A 24870-nucleotide genomic window follows, 5' to 3' on the forward strand; every position below is an offset into this window, starting at 1 on the left:
GAGACTGGGACGGAGATTTGTCTTCCAACAAGACAATGATCCAAAACATAAAGCAAAATCTACAATGGAATGGTTCAAAAATAAACATATCCAGGTGTTAGAATGGCCAAGTCAAAGTCCAGACCTGAATCCAATCGAGAATCTGTGGAAAGAACTGAAAACTGCTGTTCACAAATGCTCTCCATCCAACCTCACTGAGCTCGAGCTGTTTTGCAAGGAGGAATGGGAAAAAATGTCAGTCTCTCGATGTGCAAAACTGATAGAGACATACCCCAAGCGACTTACAGCTGTAATCGCAGCAAAAGGTGGCGCTACAAAGTATTAACTTAAGGGGGCTGAATAATTTTGCACGGCCAATTTTTCAGTTTTTGATTTGTTAAAAAAGTTTGAAATATCCAATAAATGTCATTCCACTTCATGATTGTGTCCCACTTGTTGTTGATTCTTCACAAAAAAAATACAGTTTTATATCTTTATGTTTGAAGCCTGAAATGTGGCAAAAGGTCGCAAAGTTCAAGGGGGCCGAATACTTTCGCAAGGCACTGTAGTTTACCCAAAAAAGGCATTATATATGTATTAAATAAATATATATATTTCATCAGTTTTTTTAATATCTCCAAGATTTAGGGCAGACACGTCAAAACCTTGATTCTTATGATTTATTTTCGGACTGTCCTTTTTGCCATTTATGAATGTATTACTCAAAAAGGGTCCTAAAATCCCAAATCAAACAGCTAAATGATCCATTGTTTGACCATCTTAAAACAACTCCATATGTTAGCTTAGCACCCCCTCTCCCCTCCCTCGACGTCTGAGACTCTAAATAATTCAGTAAATAAATAACCCTGTACCGTGTTTTTGGATGGTTCCCAGGGCTCCACCTTGCTGACGTCCTGCATGTCCTGCAGCTGGCGGAGCTGGGACAGCGTGTGGTGACGCAGCGCTTCGTGGAGAGGAGTGTCCCCATCCTTGTCCTGCACGTCCAGCTTGGCTTCCGCTCGCACCAGCAGCTGGAGAGAGACACAGAGCGTTCCAAATGAACATGGTGCTAATTTACAATGAGCATTTATTTATATAACAGTTCAGTACCAATTTTTAAAAGCGATCATCATCCAAATGAGTATAGCACCATATCGTAGCAAGACGTCCAGAACATGACTGTGGTCGTGCTGTGCCAGTCTGAGGCTGCACTTGCCAACCACTCCACAAGATGGCGATGTAACAGCTTTACCCAGACAGGAGCCCCATTACTCCCCTCTCACGTTCCCTCCCAGAAAGCTTTCTCCTTTCTTTGGCACTACGTCAGCTTGGACCGAGCGGGCTAATTCTACTGCAGGAGATCCTCCATTTTAAATGAAACGTGGGTAACTGTCTTTGATGTTCTCAACAGCCTTTAGTGCACCGTCAGGGGGACAGATGGCGAGATAACTACAGATAGCATCTTCAATTAGTGGTAGGAGAGAGGGAGTGAGAGGAGAGGAGCGAGGGAGTGAGGAGAGGAGCGAGGGAGTAAGGAAAGTAGAAAAGAGGGAGGGAGGGAGTGAGGAGAGACTGACCCTGACTATCTGTGTGTGCTGTCTCTCCACAGCCAGGTGCAGGGCCGTCTGTTGGTTTACATTCTGGATGTCCAGGCTGGCACTGCCCTGAGAGGAGGAAACAGAGGGAACACACAGAGATGGGGGGGGGAGAGAGAGAGAGAGAGAGAGAGAGAGCTATCGTTCAAATAGTCCTGTATAAACTCCCCAGTATAACATGCTGGTTCTGTGGTGTACCTCCTAATGTACACTACAGTACATTGGTGCATGACTGCATGGTTTAAGCTAGGGCTGAGCAATATAGCAAATTCATACACATTTATATAAAAGGAATTGGCGACTAGTTCTCATTCTGAGAAACAAGCGTCTTCTTATCCAGGTAGGCGACTTGATTTCAACATCTAAAAAAGTGGACAGGCTAGCATGTTGTTCAAACAGACAGAGATGGACAGAAGGGTGTGTTCAGAACAGTTCAACTCTTCTACCTTTTTAGCAAGAAAATACATCTAAGTTGGCTAGACTTTACATATAAAGATTAGCAGGTTACTCACTAGCACATGGGCTTGTGCTTCAGGGATTGTTTGAGACATTTTCTATAATGCCTGCTACAAGAACTTGGTCATTCTTAGTGGGGATGTGCATTGTACATGGTTCTGGTTCAATTTGTAACCAAAAGGGCATTTTCATAGCCAGATCAGTGACTATTGAAAAAAGCAGGTTCCAACTATTTCGATAAAATAAAAATGATAACTCGTATGGTTGTGGAAGGCTTATATTTGGCCTAGGTATAATTTTACAAGCCCAAAATTCATTCGGCTATTCCAGACCGTTTGAAATGCAGTGGTGTGTTAGTGTGTGTCCTACCTGGTGAACCAGCAGCTCGGCCACCTCCACGTGGTTGTTGAGTGCGGCCAGATGCAGGGCGGTGTAACCATCGTCCTTCTTCTCGTCTACGATCCAGGGCCGCGGCAGCTTGGACAGCAACACACGCATGGCACTGCAACGAGAGAGAGAGAGGAGAGAGAGAGGAGAGAGAGAGAGTGAGAGAGAGAGAGACAGAGAGGGAGGGAGAGAGAGGGAAGAGCAGGAAGATGACAGTTTGGTGCATGACAACAGAATCCTAGGAAGGAAGGAAGGAAGGTCATGGGGGCGCAATCAATTGATCAGTGCTGAATGACTCGGGATGAGTCCCAAATGGTGCACTGCCTTTGACTAGATTCCTGCCGGCCCTATGGGATAGGACAGTGATGGTCCAGTCACGTGGCCAGGATACATTTTGGAAATATGATAACATTCCTCAACGTATCTATAGATTCCATATCTCAAAGTCCAATACGTCTATTGAAAGGCATCACTCCACTGAGGACCAACATACACTACAGAGAAAGGTGCCGAAACACACAGCAGTGCACCCCCCCAAAAAAATCAATTTTTAAAAAACACATACACCAGTTTGATTTTTTCCAACAGTACATTCATTCTTACATGGAAACTACTAGAATGCTAAGGATGGCCTTGGCTAGTGGCACAACCACAGCTTCTATTTAGGCTAACCTTTGTGGAGTAGTGTACGAGTGCCTGACGGAATTTGAGAAACCCACATCCTCAAGTCAAACCCAGTTGAAAGAAGAGAGAAAGTCTCTCCCTGGTGAAGCAGCACAAAAGCCCCCGTTAATTGAGAGGCAAACTGGTCATTACACCACAGTTAGCTGCTTTCAGTCAGCTCTCCTTATGGGACGGGGGGAGATCTATTGTTTAAACAGGGTTGTTTAAGAGGGGTGCGTTGCGAGGCAGCAGCGAGCGGCTATGCTCCTGTTTGAAGGTCATTTGGAGGTTACATGCCTTATAGAGAGATGGCTGCTGCACGGGGAAACGACATGACGAGAAGGCAGGTAGTAGTGTGTCCGGACTGGAATAAGGCCTATTGACAATCTGCAGAGCACTTGGAAAAGAGAGCCAACTATGCAATGACGCCACACCAAAACAGAGAGGGGATAGAACATTGGACTGGAGAGAGCAACATTACAATGGAAAACTGGCCTATATGGGCAGACCATATTTGAATGTGGGAGAGAGGCGGAGCGGTAGGAGGACAGAGACAGGCATGCGACAAACCCCACTGCTGAGCAGACTGGGTCTTCCATCAAACCTCCACAGCTAGCCAACACACATCCAAGTATCTCTCTATCCATCTCTCCATCCCCTCTTGCCCTGCCCAGCCCAGCGTAAGCAGCCTGGGCTAGAAGTGACCAGCCCACAGACCAGTCAAGTGGCTCTCATCCCAACACACACTGCATGCAGTGAGGCAATATCGTAACCTCCCTAATACAGTCAACTAGGCCAATAGTCAAAGACTAAACCTGGCTATATCTACTGACTTTGTTGGGGAACTTTTCACCTCGGCCCGCCCTAGCCGTGGAACGGCGTAGGTTGCATCTTTGAACTGCGACAAAAAGAAACACACAAAAAAAGCCAAGTTCAAAAGGGTTTTGCCTTGCCAGGACTTTACAGCCGTGTCATGTACTAGAGAACCAGCAGTGGAAGGAAGAGGGAGCGCAGTAGTTGCTAGGTAGATATTAGGTCCTTATACACATGTAGTAGTGAAACAAAAAGAACGATAGAGGAAGAAAGAAAGTAGAGAAGCAGGCACACGCTGGGAGTAGAGTAGGCTTTGGGGCTCGGAGCTCTCTGGAGTACCATTTAGCTGCAGGGTGGATTCTGCTAAACCCACACTCTCTCTCTCTTTCTTTAGAGTAATAAATAGCATCAGCATAGTAACCCTCCAAGCTGCAGCAGAAGTTCAGTATACATCTGTACAGAGCCGAGCTGACTGCTGTATTACTGCAGTGCTGCAGAATACCCTGATCCCTAGTCTCTCTCTCTCTGTCTCCGCACAGCGCCTGTCTTAAGCACACCTGCATTGCTTGCAGCCATCTTAAAATGCTTAATGCAGGAGAGCGTGGCTTAAACGTGTTGCCAACCAGCCGCAGCTCTACTGCTACCAATTCTCTAAACGGTCAAGACGTGTCACTGCGAAATAGTGCAGTTGTTCGTAAGATACGATGTAATGATCACGTGGAACACTTTCGAGAAATTTCCCTCAAGAATATTTAAACAACTGTATAAACTAATAAATATTTGACTGCTGTATTCTTATTCTCTATTCTACAGCACTGTTGAGTTGAGAGAGAAGATAATGTTGTCATCCCAAGAACTCTCTACAGCGTGACATTGAGAGTCAACCTTCCTGAGTTTGCACTCTCCTTGACGACAAGAGTTTTCATGAGATCCACAGGCAACCATCCCATGCAAAAGCTTTTGTTCTCTGGTCCTTGCTATCTGGTATCCTTGGGATGTCCCTACCCCACATTGAAGATGAAAGGTAAAATGGTTAACGCTGCAATGTGTAACTTTTTGGGCGACCCGACCAAATTCACATACAAATGTGAGTTATAGATCTGTCATTCTCATCGAAAGCAAGTCAAAAAAAGTGGTAGATCTGTTCTATGTGCACTACTTCTATGCTTCCCGTCAAATTTGGTTTTTGCATCTTTTACTTTCAGTTTTGTATACCTGCTTCAAACAACTTAAAAAAAATGTTTTAAGTTTTTTTGAAAATATATTTCACCGCGGTTTAGACAGTACAATGATTCTCTCTCTACCGTATACATCGTTTTGTCAAACTTAAATTAGCAGATACCCATAGACTTCCAGTCATTGCGCTAAAGCTAGCTAGCATTGGCTCGCAAAACTACCCCTCTAACTTCCTTCTTACTGGACACAGAGACATAAGAAAGGTAACCATGAGCTCATCTGACTGTGGAAACAAATAAAGGGCCTCATTGCAAAATAGCCTATCTTGACTTTGTGTCTGTGAAAACTAGTGACAACCGGAAAATGACGCAATTATTCCAAAACTGGAGCTCATTGTTGGAACACATTTTAGGTTGTGTCCCGCAAATTCGCATGTAAAAATGGAACAGAAAAAGCAAATGAACATCGTCTTCAAGAGTCAGTCAGACCTACAGACGTTTTCATGGGAATACTGATTTTCGTAATGTCTCATGGTCTCACAAACACCGCTGTAGCTCGGCCACCTTTCAACGCAGATGCGGAAGGCCGACAGAGACAGATGGGGTGGATAGAGACGCAGCCAGACCAACAAACATCACTAGCTTAAATTAATGGATTTTGATGGCCATTTTTTAAATTTGACAGATTGAAGATTTAAGGATTAAGATTTAAGGATTAAGGTAAACTTAAAGTTACAGGTCCCCAGTCCCAGGTCCCCCACCAAAGTGACTAGGGCCTGGCAGCAGACTGGTGGCCTCTGGTGTTTGTTAGGTGGTACTGCAGCACTGTGCTGCACTGGTCAATTAGTGCTGGTTGGGGTGGAGAGAGACAGAAAGGAGAGTCTCTCCAGTAAAGAAGAAGCTTGACCATAGAGATGGATAGAAGTCGCATTTGCACACTGCATGGACAGTGCCATCGAGGACTTTTACATTAGCTATCATGGCAAAGATAGGTACTCTCTCTTTCCAGCTCTATGAGGTTGGATAGATTGACAGGCTCCCTGCCACGCTGGGTGAAATGGGCAGACATTAATATTAATGCACCTGCCATGCTGCCTGGCCGGCACTGCTGCAATGCAGTTAGCTATTTGCCGAAGAGGCAAGATTTTTTATTTCTTTTAAAAGGGAGGATGGATGAAGAAATAACATACTAAATATCTCAAACTAAAAGCATAATTTTTGGGACAAATCACTCGCTCAACGCTAAACCTCATTTAGATCTATTACTAAATAATGTGAGCATTGAGCAAGTTAAGGAGACTAAACTGCTGGGTGTAACCGTAGATGGCAAGCTTTCAAGGTCAAAACAGACACAAATGGTTGCTAAATGGGAAGAGGTCTGTCCATGATAGGGCGTTGGTCTGCCTTCTTAACATCAATGCACAGTATTAAATAGAGCAATGACTACAAGTAACTTATCCACCCCAGGTAACTCAAACCAGCATTAAATCCAGTTTCAAAAAACAGATAAGGTTTGACATTTTTGCAAATGTATATTTTTTTTAAATACAACATTTACATAAGTATTCAGACCATTTACTCTGTATTTTGTTGAAGCCCTTTTGGCAGCGATTACAGCCTCGAGTCTTCTTGGGTATGACGCTACAAGCTTGTCACATCTGTATTTGGGGAGTTTCTCCCATTCTTCTCTGCAGATCCTCTCAAGCTCCATCAGGTTGGATGGGGAGCATCGCTGAACAGCTATTTTCAGGTCTCTCCAGAGATGTCTGAGCTTGACTGGGCCACAAGGACATTCAGAGACCTGTCCTGAAGCCACTCCTGTGTTGTCTTGGCTGTGTGCTCAAGCTCGTTGTTGTCCTGTTGGAAGGTGAACATTCGCCACAGTCTGAAGTCCTGAACGCTCTGGAGCAGGTTTTCATCAAGGATCTCTCTGTATTTTGCTCTGTTCATCATTCCCTCCATCCTGACTAGTCTCCCAGTCCCCGCTGTTAAAAAACATACCCACAGTTTGCTGCTGCCACCACCATGCTTCACTGTAGGGATGGTGCCAGGTTTCCTCCAGATGTGATGCTTGGCATAAATGCCAGAGTTCAGTCTGTTTCATCAGACCAGAGAATCTTGTTGAAAAAGTCAAGGGGTCTGAATACTTTCGGAATGCACTGTAGATCTTGTATTGTAATTTGCACTGTACCATGTATTAGACATATATATTCTTTGTATGTACTGATATGTAGGCCGTGTGTGTATTTCAGTCCCTTATTCATCATGTTTTATACTATGTATTATGTCATGTTTCATGTAGACCCCAGGAAGAGTAGATGATGCTTGTACAGTGGCTAATGTGGATCCTAATAAATACCAAATACTTGATGTTTTATCTTGGTGGTGTGTGAGTGTGTTTTCACTGTGAGAAAGGGGTTATGTGGGAAAGAGGGGGAGATAGAGGGAGAGAGCACATTGGAGATGGGAGGCAGAGGCTGTGGACAAGAGGTCGACCAATTAATCGGAAAGGCCGATTCTGCGTTGCATATAATCGATGCAGTGCGCATTCGCAAAAAAGGACTGTCGTTGCTCCAACGTGTACCTAACCATAAACATCAATGCCTTTCTTAAAATCAATACACAGAAGTATATATTTTTAAACCTCCATATTTAGCTAAATGAAATCGAGGTTAGCAGGCAATATTCACCAGGTGAAATTGTGTCACTTCTCTTGCGTTCATTGCACGCAGAGTCAGGGTATATGCAACAGTTTGGGCCGCCTGACTCATTGCGAACTAATTTGCCAGAATTTTACGTAATTATGACAGAACATTGAAGGTTGTGCAATGTAACAGGAATATTTAGACTGATGGATGCCACCCGTTAGATAAAATACGGAATGGTTCCGTATTTCACTGAAAGAATAAATGTTTTGTTTTCGAGATGATAGTTTCCGGATTCGACCATATTAATGACCAAAGGCTCGTATTTCTGTGTGTTATTATGTTATAATTAAGTCTATGATTTGATAGAGCAGTCTGACTGAGCGATGGTGGGCACCAGCAGGCTCACAAGCATTCATTCAAACAGCACTTTCGTGCGTTTTGCCAGCAGCTCTGCTGTTTATGACTTCAAGCCTATCAACTCCAGAGATTAGGCTGGTGTAACCGATGTGATGTGAAATGGCTAGCTAGTTAGCGGGGTGCGCGCTAATAGCGTTTCAAATGTCACTCGCTCTGAGACTTGGAGTAGTTGTTCCCCTTGCTCTGCATGGGTGACGCTGCTTCGAGGGTGGCTGTTGTCGTTGTGTTCCTGGTTCGAGCCCAGGTAGGAGCGAGGAGAGGGACGGAAGCTTTATTGTTACACTGGCAATACTAAAGTGCCTATAAGAACATCCAATAGTCAAAGGTATATGAAATACAAATGGTATAGAGAGAAATAGTCCTATAATAACTACAACCTAAAACCTCTTACCTGGGAATATTGAAGACTCATGTTAAAAGGAACCACCAGCTTTCATATGTTCTCATGTTCTGAGCAAGGAACTTAAACATTAGCTTTCTTACATGGCACATTTTGCACTTTTACTTTCTTCTCCAACACTTTGTTTTTGCATTATTTAAACCAAATTGAACATGTTTCATTATTTATTTGAGGCTAGATTGATGTTATTGATGTATTATATTAAGTTAAAATGTATATCATTATATAATATATCATTATTACACATACATTTTAAAAATCGGCCGATTATTCAGTATCGGCTTTTTTTGTCCTCCAATAATCGGTATCGGCTTTGAAAAATCATAATCGGTCGACCTCTACTGTGGATCTCCAGTAGTAGCAGGGCATATAGACTTGACCAGGGCGTTAACACAAAGGAGGCTTGGAGAGAGATTCCGGAGCTCATGGAGGGAGGGAGGGAGGGGAGAGAGGCCAAGTGTTAAAGGATGATGGAGACTCGAGCTGGAGAAATAAAAAGGCAAGCTCCTTTTGTTAGGCGCTGTGTTAAAGCTTGCAGGCAGCAAGAGAGAAAGTGCCTCAATGCAGAAGGGCACAGCGGAGAAAGTACGGGGGGGGGGGGGGGGGGGAAGAGCGAGAGAGCGAGAGAGCGAGAAAGGGACCAATACAGATGGGGAGAGAGGGATAGAGAAAGAGACGGAGGAAGAGAGAGCAGAAGTGAAGGCGTTGATGGAACTGGGTCACGCTGCGGGAGATCTCAGAAGTCCCTCAGGAGCACTCTACCAGGGCCTGTTGTCTTGGGCTGCAATTTGTCATTGACTGGGAGCCTGTATAGCGAGGGTGTGTGTGTGCATGGGTGGGTGGAATGGTCGACAAGGCCATTCTGCTACCCTTGCCTAGCTGACAGCCATCTGTGTGGTGGTCAGTACCTGGTACCCACAATGCAACAGGAGGTGAGCGGGAAAATAACTAATATAGGATAGAGCTAAATAAGAACAGTGTGTTCCATAATGTTTCGCTGAAGAAAAAAAAAAGAAATCCAGACTTATATATTTGGTGTTGTCAATATTTTATTTGGTGTTGTCAATATTTTAAGTTAACAGATAATGCGCTGTTTTCATCATGCAGGTATTTCATTGAATAATATGCAAGATGGAAACCTGTCTACTGCCAACTCCTGGCATTCAGGCTACCATCCTCTAGCCCTCTCTCTGGTGTGAGTCTGGGGAGTGACAGTCTTCAGTGAGAGCTCGGCTAGATGATGTAAATATATGATGATGTAGCCTAAATAAGTAAATCGAGCCCCACAGGATGGTCTTGGCTATTAAAAGGGGTATGGATGCCCACTGACCCAGTCCCACCGTTGAGATGGACTCCACCCTCTACTCTCTCTCAATGTAGACTGAAAGGCTAAATAAACCAGTGCAGGCCAAAGCAGCACATCACAGAGGAACCAGGCTCCAGCTCAATAGAAAAGCCTTTGATTAGGCTGGCGTGGCTGGAATAATTCTCCCTGCAAAGTGACCTTTGCTGTCTACCTGTCGTAGGCCCTGCGTGTGTGTGCTTATGTTAACCACTATTTATTTGCATATAACAGGATGGGAAGAAAGTTAATTGACTTGTGCATTTCTATGTTTTGGTTTGAATTGCTAAGCAATATATTGAATTGTGTGGTGACTGAGGAGACAAATAAAAAATAAAAATAAAAACATTATCATTTTTTAAAGCAACCGACCCAGATTTGGTTTTGTCCATCTGTGAAGTAGGCAATGATCATGCTTCATTTTTTAAAATTATCCTTAAATCACTTTGCATTGTGGAACATTCTGATTCATAGCGATTTAAGAAAACAGAGGTAGACAGTGAGGGGGACCTGAATGGCACATTAATGTCCCATTGGATCTATATGACCCAATTACTTTCCCACAATGCTCCTCTGCCCCTTGCACTTGCCTCACTCATCTCTGCACCAGCCATAACACACGTCCTGCCATAATACTCATAATCTACGTCCTGCCATAACACACGTCCTGCCATAATACTCATAATCTACGTCCTGCCATAACACACGTCCTGCCATAATACTCATAATCTACGTCCTGCCATAACACACGTCCTGCCATAATATTCATAATCTACGTCCTGCCATAATACACGTCCTGCCATAACTTATAATACACGTCCTGCCATAATACTCATAATCTACGTCCTGCCATAACACACGTCCTGCCATAATACTCAATCTACGTCCTGCCATAATACTCATAATCTACGTCCTGCCATAACACACATCATGCCATAATACTCACAATACACCGCCTGCCACAATACACACCCTGCCATAATACTCACAATACACGTCCTGCCATAATACTCACAATACACGTCCTGCCATAACACACATCCTGCCATAATACTCATAATCTATGTCCTGCCACAATACACATAATCTACGTCCTGCCACAATACACATAATCTACGTCCTGCCACAATACACGTCCTGACATAATACATGTCCTGCCATAACTCATAATATATGTCCTGCCACAATACAAGTCCTGCCATAATACTCAATCTACGTCCTGCCATAATACTCACAATAGACGTCCTGCCATAATACTCACAATACACGTCATGCCACAATACACACCCTGCCATAATACTCACAATACACGTCCTGCCACAATACACGTCCTGCCATAATACTAATAATCTACGTCCTGCCATAATACACGTCCTGTCATAATACTTAATTTACGTCCTGCCATAATACTCATAATACACGCCCTGCCATAATACTCACAATACACGTTCTGCAATAACTCATAATATACGTTCTGCCATAATACACACCCTGCCATAATACTCACAATACACGTCCTGCCACAATACACGTCCTGCCATAATACACGCCCTGCCATAACTCATAATATACGTTCTGCCATAATACTCAATCTACGTCCTGCCACAATACACGTCCTGCCATAATACTCACAATACACGTCCTGCCATAATACTCAATCTACGTCATGCCACAATACACATCCTGCCATAATACTCACAATACACGTCCTGCCACAAAACTCATAATATATGTCCTGCCAAAATACACGTCCTGCCATAATAGTCATAATCTACGTCCTGCCACAATTCACATCCTGCCACGATACACGTCCTGCCACAAAACTCATAATCTACGTCCTGCCAAAATACACGTCCTGCCACAATTCACATCCTGCCACGATACACATCCTGCCACGATTCACGTCCTGCCACGATTCACGTTCTGCCACGATTCACGTCCTGCCAAGATTCACGTCCTGCCACGATTCACGTCCTGCCACGATTCACGTCCTGCCATGATTCACGTCCTGCCACGATTCACGTCCTGCCACGATTCACGTCCTGCCACGATTCACGTCCTGCCATGATTCACGTCCTGCCATGATTCACGTCCTGCCATGATACTCATAATTTACGTCCGGCCACAATACACATCCTACCCCAACACACGTCCTGCCACAACACACGTATAATTCACGTCCTGACATAATATTCATAATTCACGTCCTCAAGCAGGGGAATGGATCCAGAAAATTGAAAAGAGGAAACACAAGGGTGTGTGTACGTAGATCAAATCACATTTTATTTGTCAAATACACGTGTTTAGCAGATGTTATTGCGGGCGTAGCGAAATGCTGCAATATCTTTTTTACATTTGTATTTTATTTTAATTTCCCCCCAATTTTGTGGTATCCAATTGTTAGTACTATCTTGTCTCATCGCCCCATGGACCGCCCGGTCACTGCCGGCTGCGACAGAGCCTGGGCTCGAACCCAGAGTCTCTGGTGGCATAGCTAGCACTGCAATGCAGTGCCCTTGACCGCTGCGCCACCCGGGAGTCTAACAGTAATATCTAACAATTTCACAACAATACACACAAATCTAAAGAAAAGGAATTAAGAATATATAAATATTTGGGCTAGCAATGACAACACAACAACGTTCCAAGTCACATGGACTAATGGACAAAATAGCTGGTAAACTATTACAGAACATACTTTCACTATTCCGACCCTGCCAATTTCATTCACTACAATCCTTTACCCTCATGATTGATTTCCTGACCATTTTTTCACCACAACTACCATGACTCGGACCATCAAAAATGGCACAAACAGCACACAGTATAACATAAAAAATATTCTTGCCCCTGGGGATTTTTCATGCTGTTTCACACTGGAGGTTAAGAAGCCATGCTTAGAGGGATTGACTAGGGGTTTGCAGAGCAAAACAGTGGTGGAGAATTAAGCTGCTCGAAGCGAGGGCCTTCGATCGACGGCCAGTCAGGCAGCCTCCTGCCTGTCAAAATATGGTCGACCGTCTGAGAGGCACCAAGGATCTACAGCATGCTCGTAAATCTAGCACTCTAAATCACCGGCTGCCTCGGCCCCCGGCCACACACACACACGTTTACACTCCAACGGATGGCTGAGTTCACTCTGTAGTAGATGAGCTGCAAGGGTACCAGCCACACTAGAATATAATAAACCAACACCTTTAAACCAATAACAAAAGGAGGAACAACCCTTTACCAGATTCTGTACATAAGTAAAGTGCAGTAATTGTAGAAGATCCAAACAGAGATTAAGAGGCTGCTGCAGTGTTGCGGGGATGGATGGGCATCCTGTGGTGAATTCTAACTTCTCACCCTCTTCCCAACTACAAATTACTTTGGGGATTGAAGATACACGGGCAGAAAGGAGTCCATATAGCTAATTCAAATGTATCCATTGTTTGCAGAGGAAAAATTGTGAGTAAAATGCTTTGTATCCAATACCCCCCGAAGCACTGAAACAACAGGGCCATATGCCCCAGTGCAATCCAGAGGATATGTATAATGTGGCTCACGAGGGAGCTGGGCTGTTTAAATGTACATTGTTGTACAGATAAGAACGAGCCCATAAAAACATGAATAAAATCCAACTGTAGTCCACCAGATCCATGGGGGTGCAAAGACAAAGAGTACCATACAGTTCTCAAGTTCTTGCTTTTCGTGTCCAAGCTACAGGCTAAATAATGGACTTGATAACTTCTGTATGGTTTTCCTTATTCGCAATTCCTTATTCAATGGTGTTGTGCTGGGGTGTCAATTATTTTTTGCCCCAGGTTGCTGCAGGGTAGCCTAGTGTTTAGAGCGTTGGACTAGTAACCGAAAGGTTGCAAGTTCATATCCCCGTTCTGCCCCTGAACAGGCAGTTAAACCCACTGTCCCTAGGCCGTCATTGAAAATAAGAATTTGTTCTTAACTGACTTGCCTAGTTAAATAAAAGGTAAAATAAATTTGGTCTTCAACTGAAAACGGATTACACATTTCCTCGCCATCAAAACTTGCAGAAAATAATCCTCCATCCATCATTTTTTGAATTTTCAATATTTCATGTCTGTCTAGCTTTAATTTCAGTGATTATTAGCTAGCTGAACAGTCAAAATCGGTATAAATGTAGGTCAATTATCTCTACACAGTTTCGATTTCGTTAGTCAGTCTGCACCTACCCCCCGATACACAAATCCACTGCGGACTGGACCCCCTCGCTTATTTTATGAATATATACAGATTAAGTCTGAAGTTTACATACACCTTAGCCAAATACATTTAAACACTTCTTCACAATTCCTGACATTTCATCCTAGTAAAAATTATCTGTCTTGGGTCAGTTAGGATCACCACTTTATTTTAAGAATGTGAAATGTCAGAATAATAGTAGAGTGAATGAATTATTTCAGCTTTTATTTCTTTCATCACATTCCCAGTGGGTCAGAAGTTTACATGCTACCAAATACTAATAGAGTATATTGCCTTTAAATTGTTTAACTTGGGTCAAATGTTTCAGGTAGCCTTCCACACGCTTCCCACAATAAGTTGGGTGAATTTTGGCCCATTCCTCCTGACAGAGCTGGTGTAACTGAGTCAGGTTTGTAGGCCTTCTTGCTCGCACACGCGTCTTCAGTTCTGCCCACAAATTTTCTATAGAATTGAGGTTAGGGCTTTGTGATGGCCACTCCAATACCTTGACTTTGTTGTGCTTAAGCCATTTTGCCACAACTTTGGAAATACACTTGAGGTCATTGTCCATTTGGAAGACCCATTTGCGACCAAGCTTTAACTTCCTGACTGATGTCTTGAGATGTTGCTTCAATATATCCACATAATTTTCCTGCCTCAAGATGTAATCTATTTTGTGAAGTGGACCAGTCCCTCCTGCAGCAAAGCACCCCCACAACATGATGCTGCCACCCCCGTGAGATACAGTGAATTATAAGTGAAATAATCTGTCTAAACAATTGTTGGAACAATTACTTGTGTCATGCACAAAGTAGATGTCCTAACCGACTTGCCAAATTTATAGTTTGTTAACAAGAAGTTTGTGGAGTGGTTGAAGAACGAGTTTTAATGACTCCAACCTAAGTGTATGTAAACTTCCGACTTCAACTGTGTGTGTGTGTGTGTGTGTGTGTGTGTGTGTGTGTGTGTGTGTGTGTGTATACAGTGCCTTGCGAAAGTAATCGGCCCCCTTGAACTTTGCAACCTTTTGCCACATTTCAGGCTTCAAACATAAAGATATAAAACTGTATTTTTTTGTGAAGAATCAACAACAAGTGGGACACAATCATGAAGTGGAACGACATTTATTGGATATTTCAAACTTTTTTAACAAATCAAAAACTGAAAAATTGGGCGTGCAAAATTATTCAGCCCCTTTACTTTCATTGCAGCAAACTCTCTCCAGAAGTTCAGTGAGGATCTCTGAATGATCCAATGTTGACCTAAATGACTAATGATGATAAATACAATCCGCCTGTGTGTAATCAAGTCTCCGTATAAATGCACCTGCACTGTGATAGTCTCAGAGGTCCGTTAAAAGCGCAGAAAGCATCATGAAGAACAAGGAACACACCTGGCAGGTCCGAGATACTGTTGTGAAGAAGTTTAAAGCCGGATTTGGATACAAAAAGATTTCCCAAGCTTTAAACATCCCAAGGAGCACTGTGCAAGCGATAATATTGAAATGGAAGGAGTATCAGACCACTGCAAATCTACCAAGACCTGGCCGTCCCTCTAAACTTTCAGCTCATACAAGGAGAAGACTGATCAGAGATGCAGCCAAGAGGCCCATGATCACTCTGGATGAACTGCAGAGATCTACAGCTGAGGTGGGAGACTCTGTCCATAGGACAACAATCAGTCGTATATTGCACAAATCTGGCCTTTATGGAAGAGTGGCAAGAAGAAAGCCATTTCTTAAAGATATCCATAAAAAGTGTTGTTTAAAGTTTGCCACAAGCCACCTGGGAGACACACCAAACATGTGGAAGAAGGTGCTCTGGTCAGATGAAACCAAAATTGAACTTTTTGGCAACAATGCAAAACGTTATGTTTGGCATAAAAGCAACACAGCTGAACACACCATCCCCACTATCAAACATGGTGGTGGCAGCATCATGGTTTGGGCCTGCTTTTCTTCAGCAGGGACAGGGAAGATGGTTAAAATTGATGGGAAGATTGATGGAGCCAAATACAGGACCATTCTGGAAGAAAACCTGATGGAGTCTGCAAAAGACCTGAGACTGGGACGGAGATTTGTCTTCCAACAAGACAATGATCCAAAACATAAAGCAAAATCTACAATGGAATGGTTCAAAAATAAACATATCCAGGTGTTAGAATGGCCAAGTCAAAGTCCAGACCTGAATCCAATCGAGAATCTGTGGAAAGAACTGAAAACTGCTGTTCACAAATGCTCTCCATCCAACCTCACTGAGCTCGAGCTGTTTTGCAAGGAGGAATGGGAAAAAATGTCAGTCTCTCAATGTGCAAAACTGATAGAGACATACCCCAAGCGACTTACAGCTGTAATCGCAGCAAAAGGTGGCGCTACAAAGTATTAACGTAAGGGGGCTGAATAATTTTGCACGCCCAATTTTTCAGTTTTTGATTTGTTAAAAAAGTTTGAAATATCCAATAAATGTCGTTCCACTTCATGATTGTGTCCCACTTGTTGTTGATTCTTCACAAAAAAATACAGTTTTATATCTTTATGTTTGAAGCCTGAAATGTGGCAAAAGGTCGCAAAGTTCAAGGGGGCCGAATACTTTCGCAAGGCACTGTATATATATATATATATATATATTAATATATATATATATATATTATGAATGCATTTGAATTAACAGGTGTGCCTTGTTAAAAGTTAATTTGTGAAATGTCTTTCCTTAACACATTTGAGCCAATCACAAGTGTTGTGACACGGTAGGGGTGAAATACAGAAGATGGTCCTTTACCAAATAGGACTAAGTCCATATCATGCCAAGAAAAGCTCAAATAAGCAAAGAGAAACAACAGTCCATCATTACTGTAAGACATGAAGGACAGTCAATATGGAAAATAAAACCCCTTGAATGAGTAGGTGTCCAAAATGTTGACTGGTACTGTATAACGTAATGTATATAATGAGAAGGGCTTTCTTTGAGGGGGGGAAGCAGCGTCTTACTTGCACGCAATGCATCACATAGACTTTTCACTTCATTCTCCTGTCAGACTGCATTTATATGAGCGGTCCAACTTAACCAGGTAACTCACTGTGAATTATTCAGCAGATGTCAGATTATGAACATCGTAGAACCAGATCTTTCCGAGATCAGAGTGTGTACCATGCATGCAGTAACGTGGTGGCTAAGAACACACTAGATTTGAATGTGTACCATGCAGTAGCAGGCTGCAGTATTGTAGTCCTTGGGGGTGACTCATCCATCAAGATATAATATGTTCTGCATTAATCTAACATGGACTACTAAACCGGTGTGGTTCATTGAGTTCATGTGCACAACATGATGTAGGCTAGATCCCATTATGAAGCTTTGCGCAATCAGAATTCGGGTTTCATTACATCTACAGTAATCATGCATGAAACACAAATGATAACATAGTCAACAGTGTCCAAAAGGTGTCCTCCACAACACAACACGCCAAAACACTATCATTGACTATAAAGAACTATCAAGTTGTGTCCGAATAGAAATTACGACCGCCGTTCCAATACATCAAATGAATATAAACGTTTGTTTTTAAAAATGGAGTGAGAAAATATTCATAGACCCCTGTCAGCCGTGTAGTAAGGAGTATATCCCCTTCATATCCTATATTTATCACCTGCATTGCTGAAGCACTTAAAGGGAAACAACACAAATAAATCCTGCTCTTTCTAGGTTTGGCAAAGAAGAGCAGGGCACAGTATACACACAGTACCACTGCTTCCTATACAGTACAGTGTTTTTTCTTGATCAAAATGGGACTGGGCTGTGGGCAGGGTGGTGGGCACGGCAATGGGTGCAGTCAGCCCGTCGACGCAGCTGAATTTTAGAACATTTTTTATTTAATTTTTTGTTTACCCTTATTTTACCAGCTAAGTTAACTAAGAACACATTCTCATTCATAGCAACAACCTGGGGAATAGTCATTGGGAAGAGGAGGGGGGATGAATGAGCCAATTAGAAGCTGGGGATGATTAGGTGGCCATGATGGTATGAGGGCCAGATATGGAATTTAGGCAGGACACTCTTCAAATCAAATTTTATTGGTCAAATACACGTGTTAAGCAGATGTTATTGCAGGTGTAGCTTGTGTTCCAAGCTTCAACAGTACAGTAATATCTAACAATTTCACAACATCAACAAATATAAAGTAAAGGAATAAGAATATATAAATATTTGGACGAGCAATGTCAGAGCGGAATAGACTAAGATACAGTAGAATAGAATACAGTATATAATTATGGTGAGTAATGGAAAATATGTAAACATTAAAGTGACTAGTGTTCCATTATTAAAGTGGCTAGTGATTTCAAGTTATATATATATATATATATATATATATATATATATATATATATATATATATATATATATATATATATATATATATATATATAGGGCCGCAGGCTCTGTGCTAGTGATGGCTATTTAACAGACAGAAGCTGTTTTTCAGTCTCTCGGTCCCAGCTTTGATGCACCTGTACTGACCTCGCATTCTGGATGATAGCGGGGTGAACAGGAAGTCACTCGGGTTGTTGCTGGCCTTGATTATATTTTTGTCCTTCCTGTCACATTGGGTGCTGTAGGTGTCCTGAAGGGCAGGTAGTTGGCCCCCGGTGAATCTCTGGAGAGCCATGGGTAGCGGGCGGTGAAGTTACCGTACCAGGCGGTGGGTGATACAGCCGAACGGGATGCTCTCAATTGTGCATCTGTAAAAGTTTTGTAGGGTTTTAGGTGACAAGACAAATTTCTTCAACCTCCTGAAGTTGAAGAGGGGCTGTTATGCCTTCACCACACTGTCTGTGTGGACCATTTCAGATCATTAGTGATGTGTACGCCGAGGAACTTGAAGCTTTCCACCATCTACACTGCGGTCCAGTCAATGTGGAAAGGGGGGTACTCCCTCTGCCGTTTCCTGAAGTCCACAATCAGCTCCTTTGTTTTGTTGACGTTGAGTGAGAGGTTATTTTCCTGGCACCACACTCCCAGGGCCCTCACCTCCTCCCTATAGGCTGTCTCATCATTGTTGCTAATCAGGCCTACTACTGTTGGGTCGTCAGCAAACTTGATGATTGAGTTGGAGGCGTGCTTGGCCACGCAGTCATAAGTGAACAGGGAGTACAAGTATTCCCAGTCACCTTGTCATGGTTTAACGCGGTGGTTTGCACTTTCAGTTTTGTGCGAATACTGCCATCTATCCACGGTTTCTGGATAGGTTTTGATAGTCACAGTGGGTTTACCATCTCTAATACACTTCCTGATAAACTCAGACACCGTATCAGTGTATTCGTCAAAGTATTTCTCGGTGGGAACCCAGAACATATCCCTGTCAGCGTGATCAAAACAATCTTGAAGCGTGGATTCCAAATTGGTCAGACCAGCGTTGAACAGTCCTTAGCACTTCCTGTTTGAGTTTCTGCCAATAGGAAGGGAGGAGCAAAATGTAGTTGTGATCAGATTTTCCAAAGGGAGGGCGGGGGAAGGCCTTGTAGGCATCCCGGAAGTTGGAGTAGCAGTGGTTGAGTGTTTTAGCAGAGCGAGTACTACAGTCAATGTGTTGATAGAACTTGGGTAGCGTTTTCCTCAAATTTGTTTTGTTAGAATCCCGAGCTACAATAAATGCGGCCTCAGGACATGTGGCTTACAGTTTGCATGAAGTCCAGTGAAGTTCTTTGAGGGCCGTTGTGGTATCGGCTTCAGGGGGAATATACACGGCTGTGACTATAACCAAAGAATTATATTGGGAGGTTAATTATGAAACATACACCCCCACCCTTCTTCCTGTATGCGCGATGAACTTAGAACCCAGCTGGCTGTATGGACAAAGGCAGCATATCCCGAGAGAGTTATGTTTCCCTGAAACAGAGTATGTTACAATCACTGATGTCTTTCTGGATGGAAATCCTCACCCTGAGATCAACTTTATTCAACTTTATTATATAGAAAACTGAACATTAGCGAGTAATATACTCGGAAATGGTAGGTGGTGTGCGCGCCTCCTGAGTCGGACTAGAAGTCCACTCGGAATACATCTTCTCCACTGGCTGTGTTTTGGATCAGCCTCTGGAATCAGTTCAATTGCCCTGGGGGGTACAAACAAAGGATCCGATCAAGGAAAGTCAAATTCTTGGTCACAACGCTGGCGAGTTACCGCAACTCTGATATCCAAAAGTTCTCTCCGGCTGTATGTAATCAAACCCCCAAAATTAATTGAAGTAAGAAATAACAAAAAAAAAATGGAAAGTTGTCTAGGGGCACGATCTATCGGCACCATTTTCCTTATGATAAATGCCATGGGATCTTTAGTGACCAGAGGGTAAGGACACCAGTTTAATGTCCTGAAAGACAGCACTTTATATAGGACGATTTCCCCAATCAATGCCCTGGGGCAATGGGATATTTTTTGATGGCCAGAGGAAAGAGTGCCTCCTACTGACCCTTCAACACCACTTCCAGCAGCATCTGGTCTCCCATTCAGGTACCATCCAGGACCAACACTGCTTCGGTTCAGAGACAAACCAGCAGTGGGATGCAGGGTGGTATGCTGCTGGCAGTGTATAGACATTCTTGCATTTTTAAGCATATTTCCTGCAATTATTCAAAAATTCTTCATGGAACAGAGTATTTCTGGTCATTTTAAAGCGAATTTCCTACGATTCTACATATTTTGCCATGGAGCTGAGAGAAAATGTTGTACTTTTAAAGCAAATTTCCTGCAATTCTATGAATTTTGCCATGGCTAAATGGTGTGTTTGCTTAAACGTAACAAAATCAATACAGCTAAATTTATGTAATTTTCAAATCTCCCTGACAGTCTAGCTTTTATTTAGGTGACTATTAGTTGTCAGATTATATTATTTAAAAATACACTGAGTTTACCAAACAATAGGAACACCTAATATTGAGTTGCACACCTAGGGCTATTACGGTGATTGCACTACCGCCACATCAGAGGTCACGAGTCATGAAGGCAGTCAAATTCCAAGTGACTGTTTAGTCATGGTAAATTGGCTTCTCCAAGCTCTGACGCTGCTGATGGTCATTAGTAGCCTACCAAACTTACTAACTGCCTTGTACTCTGCACTCTTATTGTCCCTCTAATCACTCTTATGCAAATGTCATCGAAAATCAAAATCTGGCACTTAATGAGAGCCCATGAGCTCATGTTGTGCAACGTTTTCATATCCTTTGGAGAAAATATTTATATTTTATTCAGCATTGTTCAATTGTATTCTTCATACTATAAAATAAAGCCATGGAATTCTAAGCAAATATTGTCTGCTAAATTACCTCGTGTAGCCCACAGCCATATCAGGAGCTAACGTAAGGACAACGCAGAGTATGCTATTCTGTTCTTCCGAAATATAAATTTTCTTCACATCATCTTTCTTTAGACCTGTAAAATAAATAATGGATTCATTGCGAAGGTGTAGGGTATATTACATTCATTTAGACTTTTAAAAAATGTATATGTTCCAAAAGGTTTTCATCAGTGGCTTGTAGGCTGTGTGTGGAATCCAGGAGATGCTACATTTGTTTATGTTAATTAACAGTCAATTACTGTGAGATTACAGGAAGTTATTTGCTTGACAATCACCGGAGGACAATATTTTGTGACCGCCACAGCCCTAGGTTGCACCCGCCTTCAGAACAGTCTACAACAACGTGTCGAAAACGTTCCACAGGGATGCTGGCCCATGCTGGCCCATGCTTCCCACAGTTGTGTAAAAGTTGGCTGGATGTCCTTTGGGTGGTGGACCATTCTTGATACACACGAGAAACTGTTGAGTGTGACAGACTCAGCAGTGGATTTAGCAAGTGACGTCAAAAATAAATCATAGCTTTCTCAGTCAGTCTGTCATGGAAAGAACAGGTGTTCTTAATGTTTTGTATACTCAGTAGATCCATTATCCTTTCTACACCATTTAAATCTGGCTTCAGTCATTTAAGTTTGGATTGAAAGTACCCCCCCCCCCCCCCCCCAGGGCATTAACATGGAGTTGGTTCCCCCTTTGCTGTAATAACAGCCTCCACTCTTCTGGGAAGGCTTTCCACTAGATGACAGAACATTGCTGAAGGGACTAGCATCCATTCAGCCACAAGAGCATTAGTGAGGTCAGGAAGTCTGCGTTAAAATTCATCCCAAAGGGTGTTTGAGGTCAGGGCTCTGTGCAGGCCAGTCAAATTCTTCCACACCAATTGACAAACCATTTCTGTATGGGCTCCCGAGTGGCTCTGCGGTCTAAGGCACTGCATCTCAGTGCTAGAGATGCCATACAGACCCTAGTTCGATCCTGGCCTGTATCACACCCGGCCGTGATCGGGAGTCCCATCGGGCGGCGCACAATTGGCCCAGCGTCATCCGGGTAAGGGGAGGGTTTGGCTGAGTTAGGCAGTCATTGTAAAATAATCATTTGTTCTTAACTGACTTGCCTAGTTCAAATGGACATCGCTTTGTGCACAAGGGTATTGTCATGCTGAAAGAGGAAAGGGCCTTCCCCAAACTCTTGCCACAAAGTTGGAAACACAGAATCATCTAGAATGTAATTGTATGCTGTAGTGTTATGATTTCCCTTCACTGGAACTAAGTGGCCTAGACGAAATCATAAAAAACAGCTCCAGACCATTATTTATCCTCCACCAAACTTTACAGTTGGCACTATGCATTGGGGGCAAGTAGCGTTCTCCTGGCATCCGCCAATCCCAGATTTGTCCGTCGGTCTGCCAGATGGTGAAGCGTGATTCATCACTCCAGAAAACACGTTTCCAATGTTCCAGAGTCCAATGGCTGTGAGCTCTACACCACTCCAGCCAACGCTGGACGAGCAGTTCTTGTGCCGATGTTGCTTCCAATGGCAGTTTGGAACTCTGTAGTGAGTGTTGCAACAGAGGACAAATTATTTTTACACTCGGCGGTCCCATTCTGTGAGCTTATGTAGCCTACCACTTCGCGGCTGAGCTGTTGTTGCTCCAAACGTTTCCACTTCACACTAATAGCACTTACAGTTGACCCGGGCAGCTCTAGCGGGGCAGAAATTTGACAAACTGACTGGTTGGAAAGGTGCCACCTCATAATGACAAAGCAAAAACAGGTTAAAAAAATGCCAAGAGTGTTCAAAGCTGTCATTAAGGCAAAGGGTGGCGATTTGAAGAATCTCAAATATAAAATCTATTTGGTTTGTTTGACTTTTTTGGTTACGACATGATTCCATGTGTTATTTCATAGTTTTGATGTCTTCACTATTATTCTACAATGTAGAAAATTGCAAAAATAAAGAAAAACCTTGGAATGAGTAGGTGTTCTAAAACGTTTGACCGGTAGTGTAAAACATCACTGTTTGGATTTAAATGGCAGAAAAATCCCAGCAGTAGGTAGGTAGTCTACACAATACAAAGGTTACATTTGAGTGAGTGTGTACATGCACTTGTGTATGTAGGTGGACTGAGTGGACACTGGCTGGGTTGGGGATGATGGAATTAAAGTCCCTCTCTGCGTGTCACTTGGGTTACAACAGGTTGGAAGGCGGTGTCATTTAGGTGTATGGTAAAACTGGCTCTTGGCAGGGCTCTACGCTTGACTTAATTTTTTTTTACAAGTAACATGCGGTCACCTAAGATAAAAGGTAGAAATAAAAAAACTGACTTTTTCTAGGTGCACTGCGTGCTACTAAATCAAAATTCAAGGTCACACAGCAAAATATTCCGACTCATATAAGAGTCAAATGGTCCTATTAGGTTCTAGACACACACAGCGAAAATGTGGTCTACGAGTGCAGCTCATCTCGTCTGCCTTCCAAAGGTTACCTGGAGTAACGCAACTCGGTGAGATCACATATCTTTTAATGAATTACAGAGCCCTCATCGCAGTCCTCCAGCCACCCAATCTGGAATTAGGCCAGATCAACTGGGGAAAGGACCGATCACACACGCACTGCAGGTCAACAACAACAAAAACGTATCGTAATACAAATACAAAAAAAGGCCTCTGTATGTAACTGGGTGTCCCCTCTTGGTTTTATCCTGCAACGAGGAAAACGCTCCTATGTTCAATGTGGCTCAGGGGAATTGTTACTGTGTGTGCGAGTGAACATAAGGCAACGGGGTGGTAGCATTGCATTATCCTCGTCAAACACCTTCCCCGTCAGCTCCCTTTATTGACACTGTGCAAACACCTGTCTTGGTCCTCTCCCATAATACCATATGAATATGAAAAACCATCAGGTCAAAATGCCAAACATACAGAGTGTGCATGTATGTACCATACACACCGGGTATACCAAACATTAGGAGCGCCTTCTTAATATTGAGTTGCCCCCCCCGCCCCCTTTATGCCCTCAGAACAGCCTCAATGCGTCGGGGCGTGGACTCTACAAGGTGTCGAAAGCGTTCCACAAGGATGCCGGCCCATGTTGACTCCAATGCTTTCCACAGTTGTGCCAAGTTGGCTGGATGTCCTTTGGGTGGTGGACCATACGTCAAACACAAAGGAAACTGTTGAGCGTGGAAAAACCCAGCAGCGATGCAGTTTGTGACACAAACTGGTGGGCCTGGCACCTAATACCATACCCCGGTCAAAGGCACTTAAATATCTTGTCTTGATCAATGTCTTGATCATTCACCCTCTGAATGGCACACATACACAATCCATGTCTCAATTGTCTCAAGGCTTAAAAATCCTTCTTAACCGGTCTCCTCCCCTTCCTCTACACTGATTGAAGTGTATTTAACAAGTGACAACAGTAAGGGATCATAGCTTTCATGTGGAT

General features: G+C 43.1%; 1 protein-coding gene across 6 annotated transcripts in view; it reads right to left on the reverse strand.

The window, feature by feature from the left end:
* The window catches only part of mib1 (MIB E3 ubiquitin protein ligase 1), a 92417-nt gene that overhangs the window by 12525 nt on the left and 55022 nt on the right, over positions 1 to 24870 (reverse strand). For all 6 annotated transcript variants that reach the window (XM_090225399.1, XM_036966888.2, XM_036966885.2 and 3 more), the window contains 3 exons: positions 2400 to 2532; positions 1557 to 1643; positions 852 to 1010 (listed from right to left, as the gene is read on the reverse strand). In XM_090225399.1, the coding sequence (XP_090081525.1) occupies positions 852 to 1010; positions 1557 to 1643; positions 2400 to 2532 (379 nt within the window). The remainder of the gene's footprint in view (positions 1 to 851; positions 1011 to 1556; positions 1644 to 2399; positions 2533 to 24870) is intronic.

This window comes from Oncorhynchus mykiss, chromosome 28 (genome assembly GCF_057628025.1).
Source record: "Oncorhynchus mykiss isolate SJ-2025 chromosome 28, ASM5762802v1, whole genome shotgun sequence".
Lineage (NCBI taxonomy): Eukaryota > Metazoa > Chordata > Actinopteri > Salmoniformes > Salmonidae > Oncorhynchus > Oncorhynchus mykiss.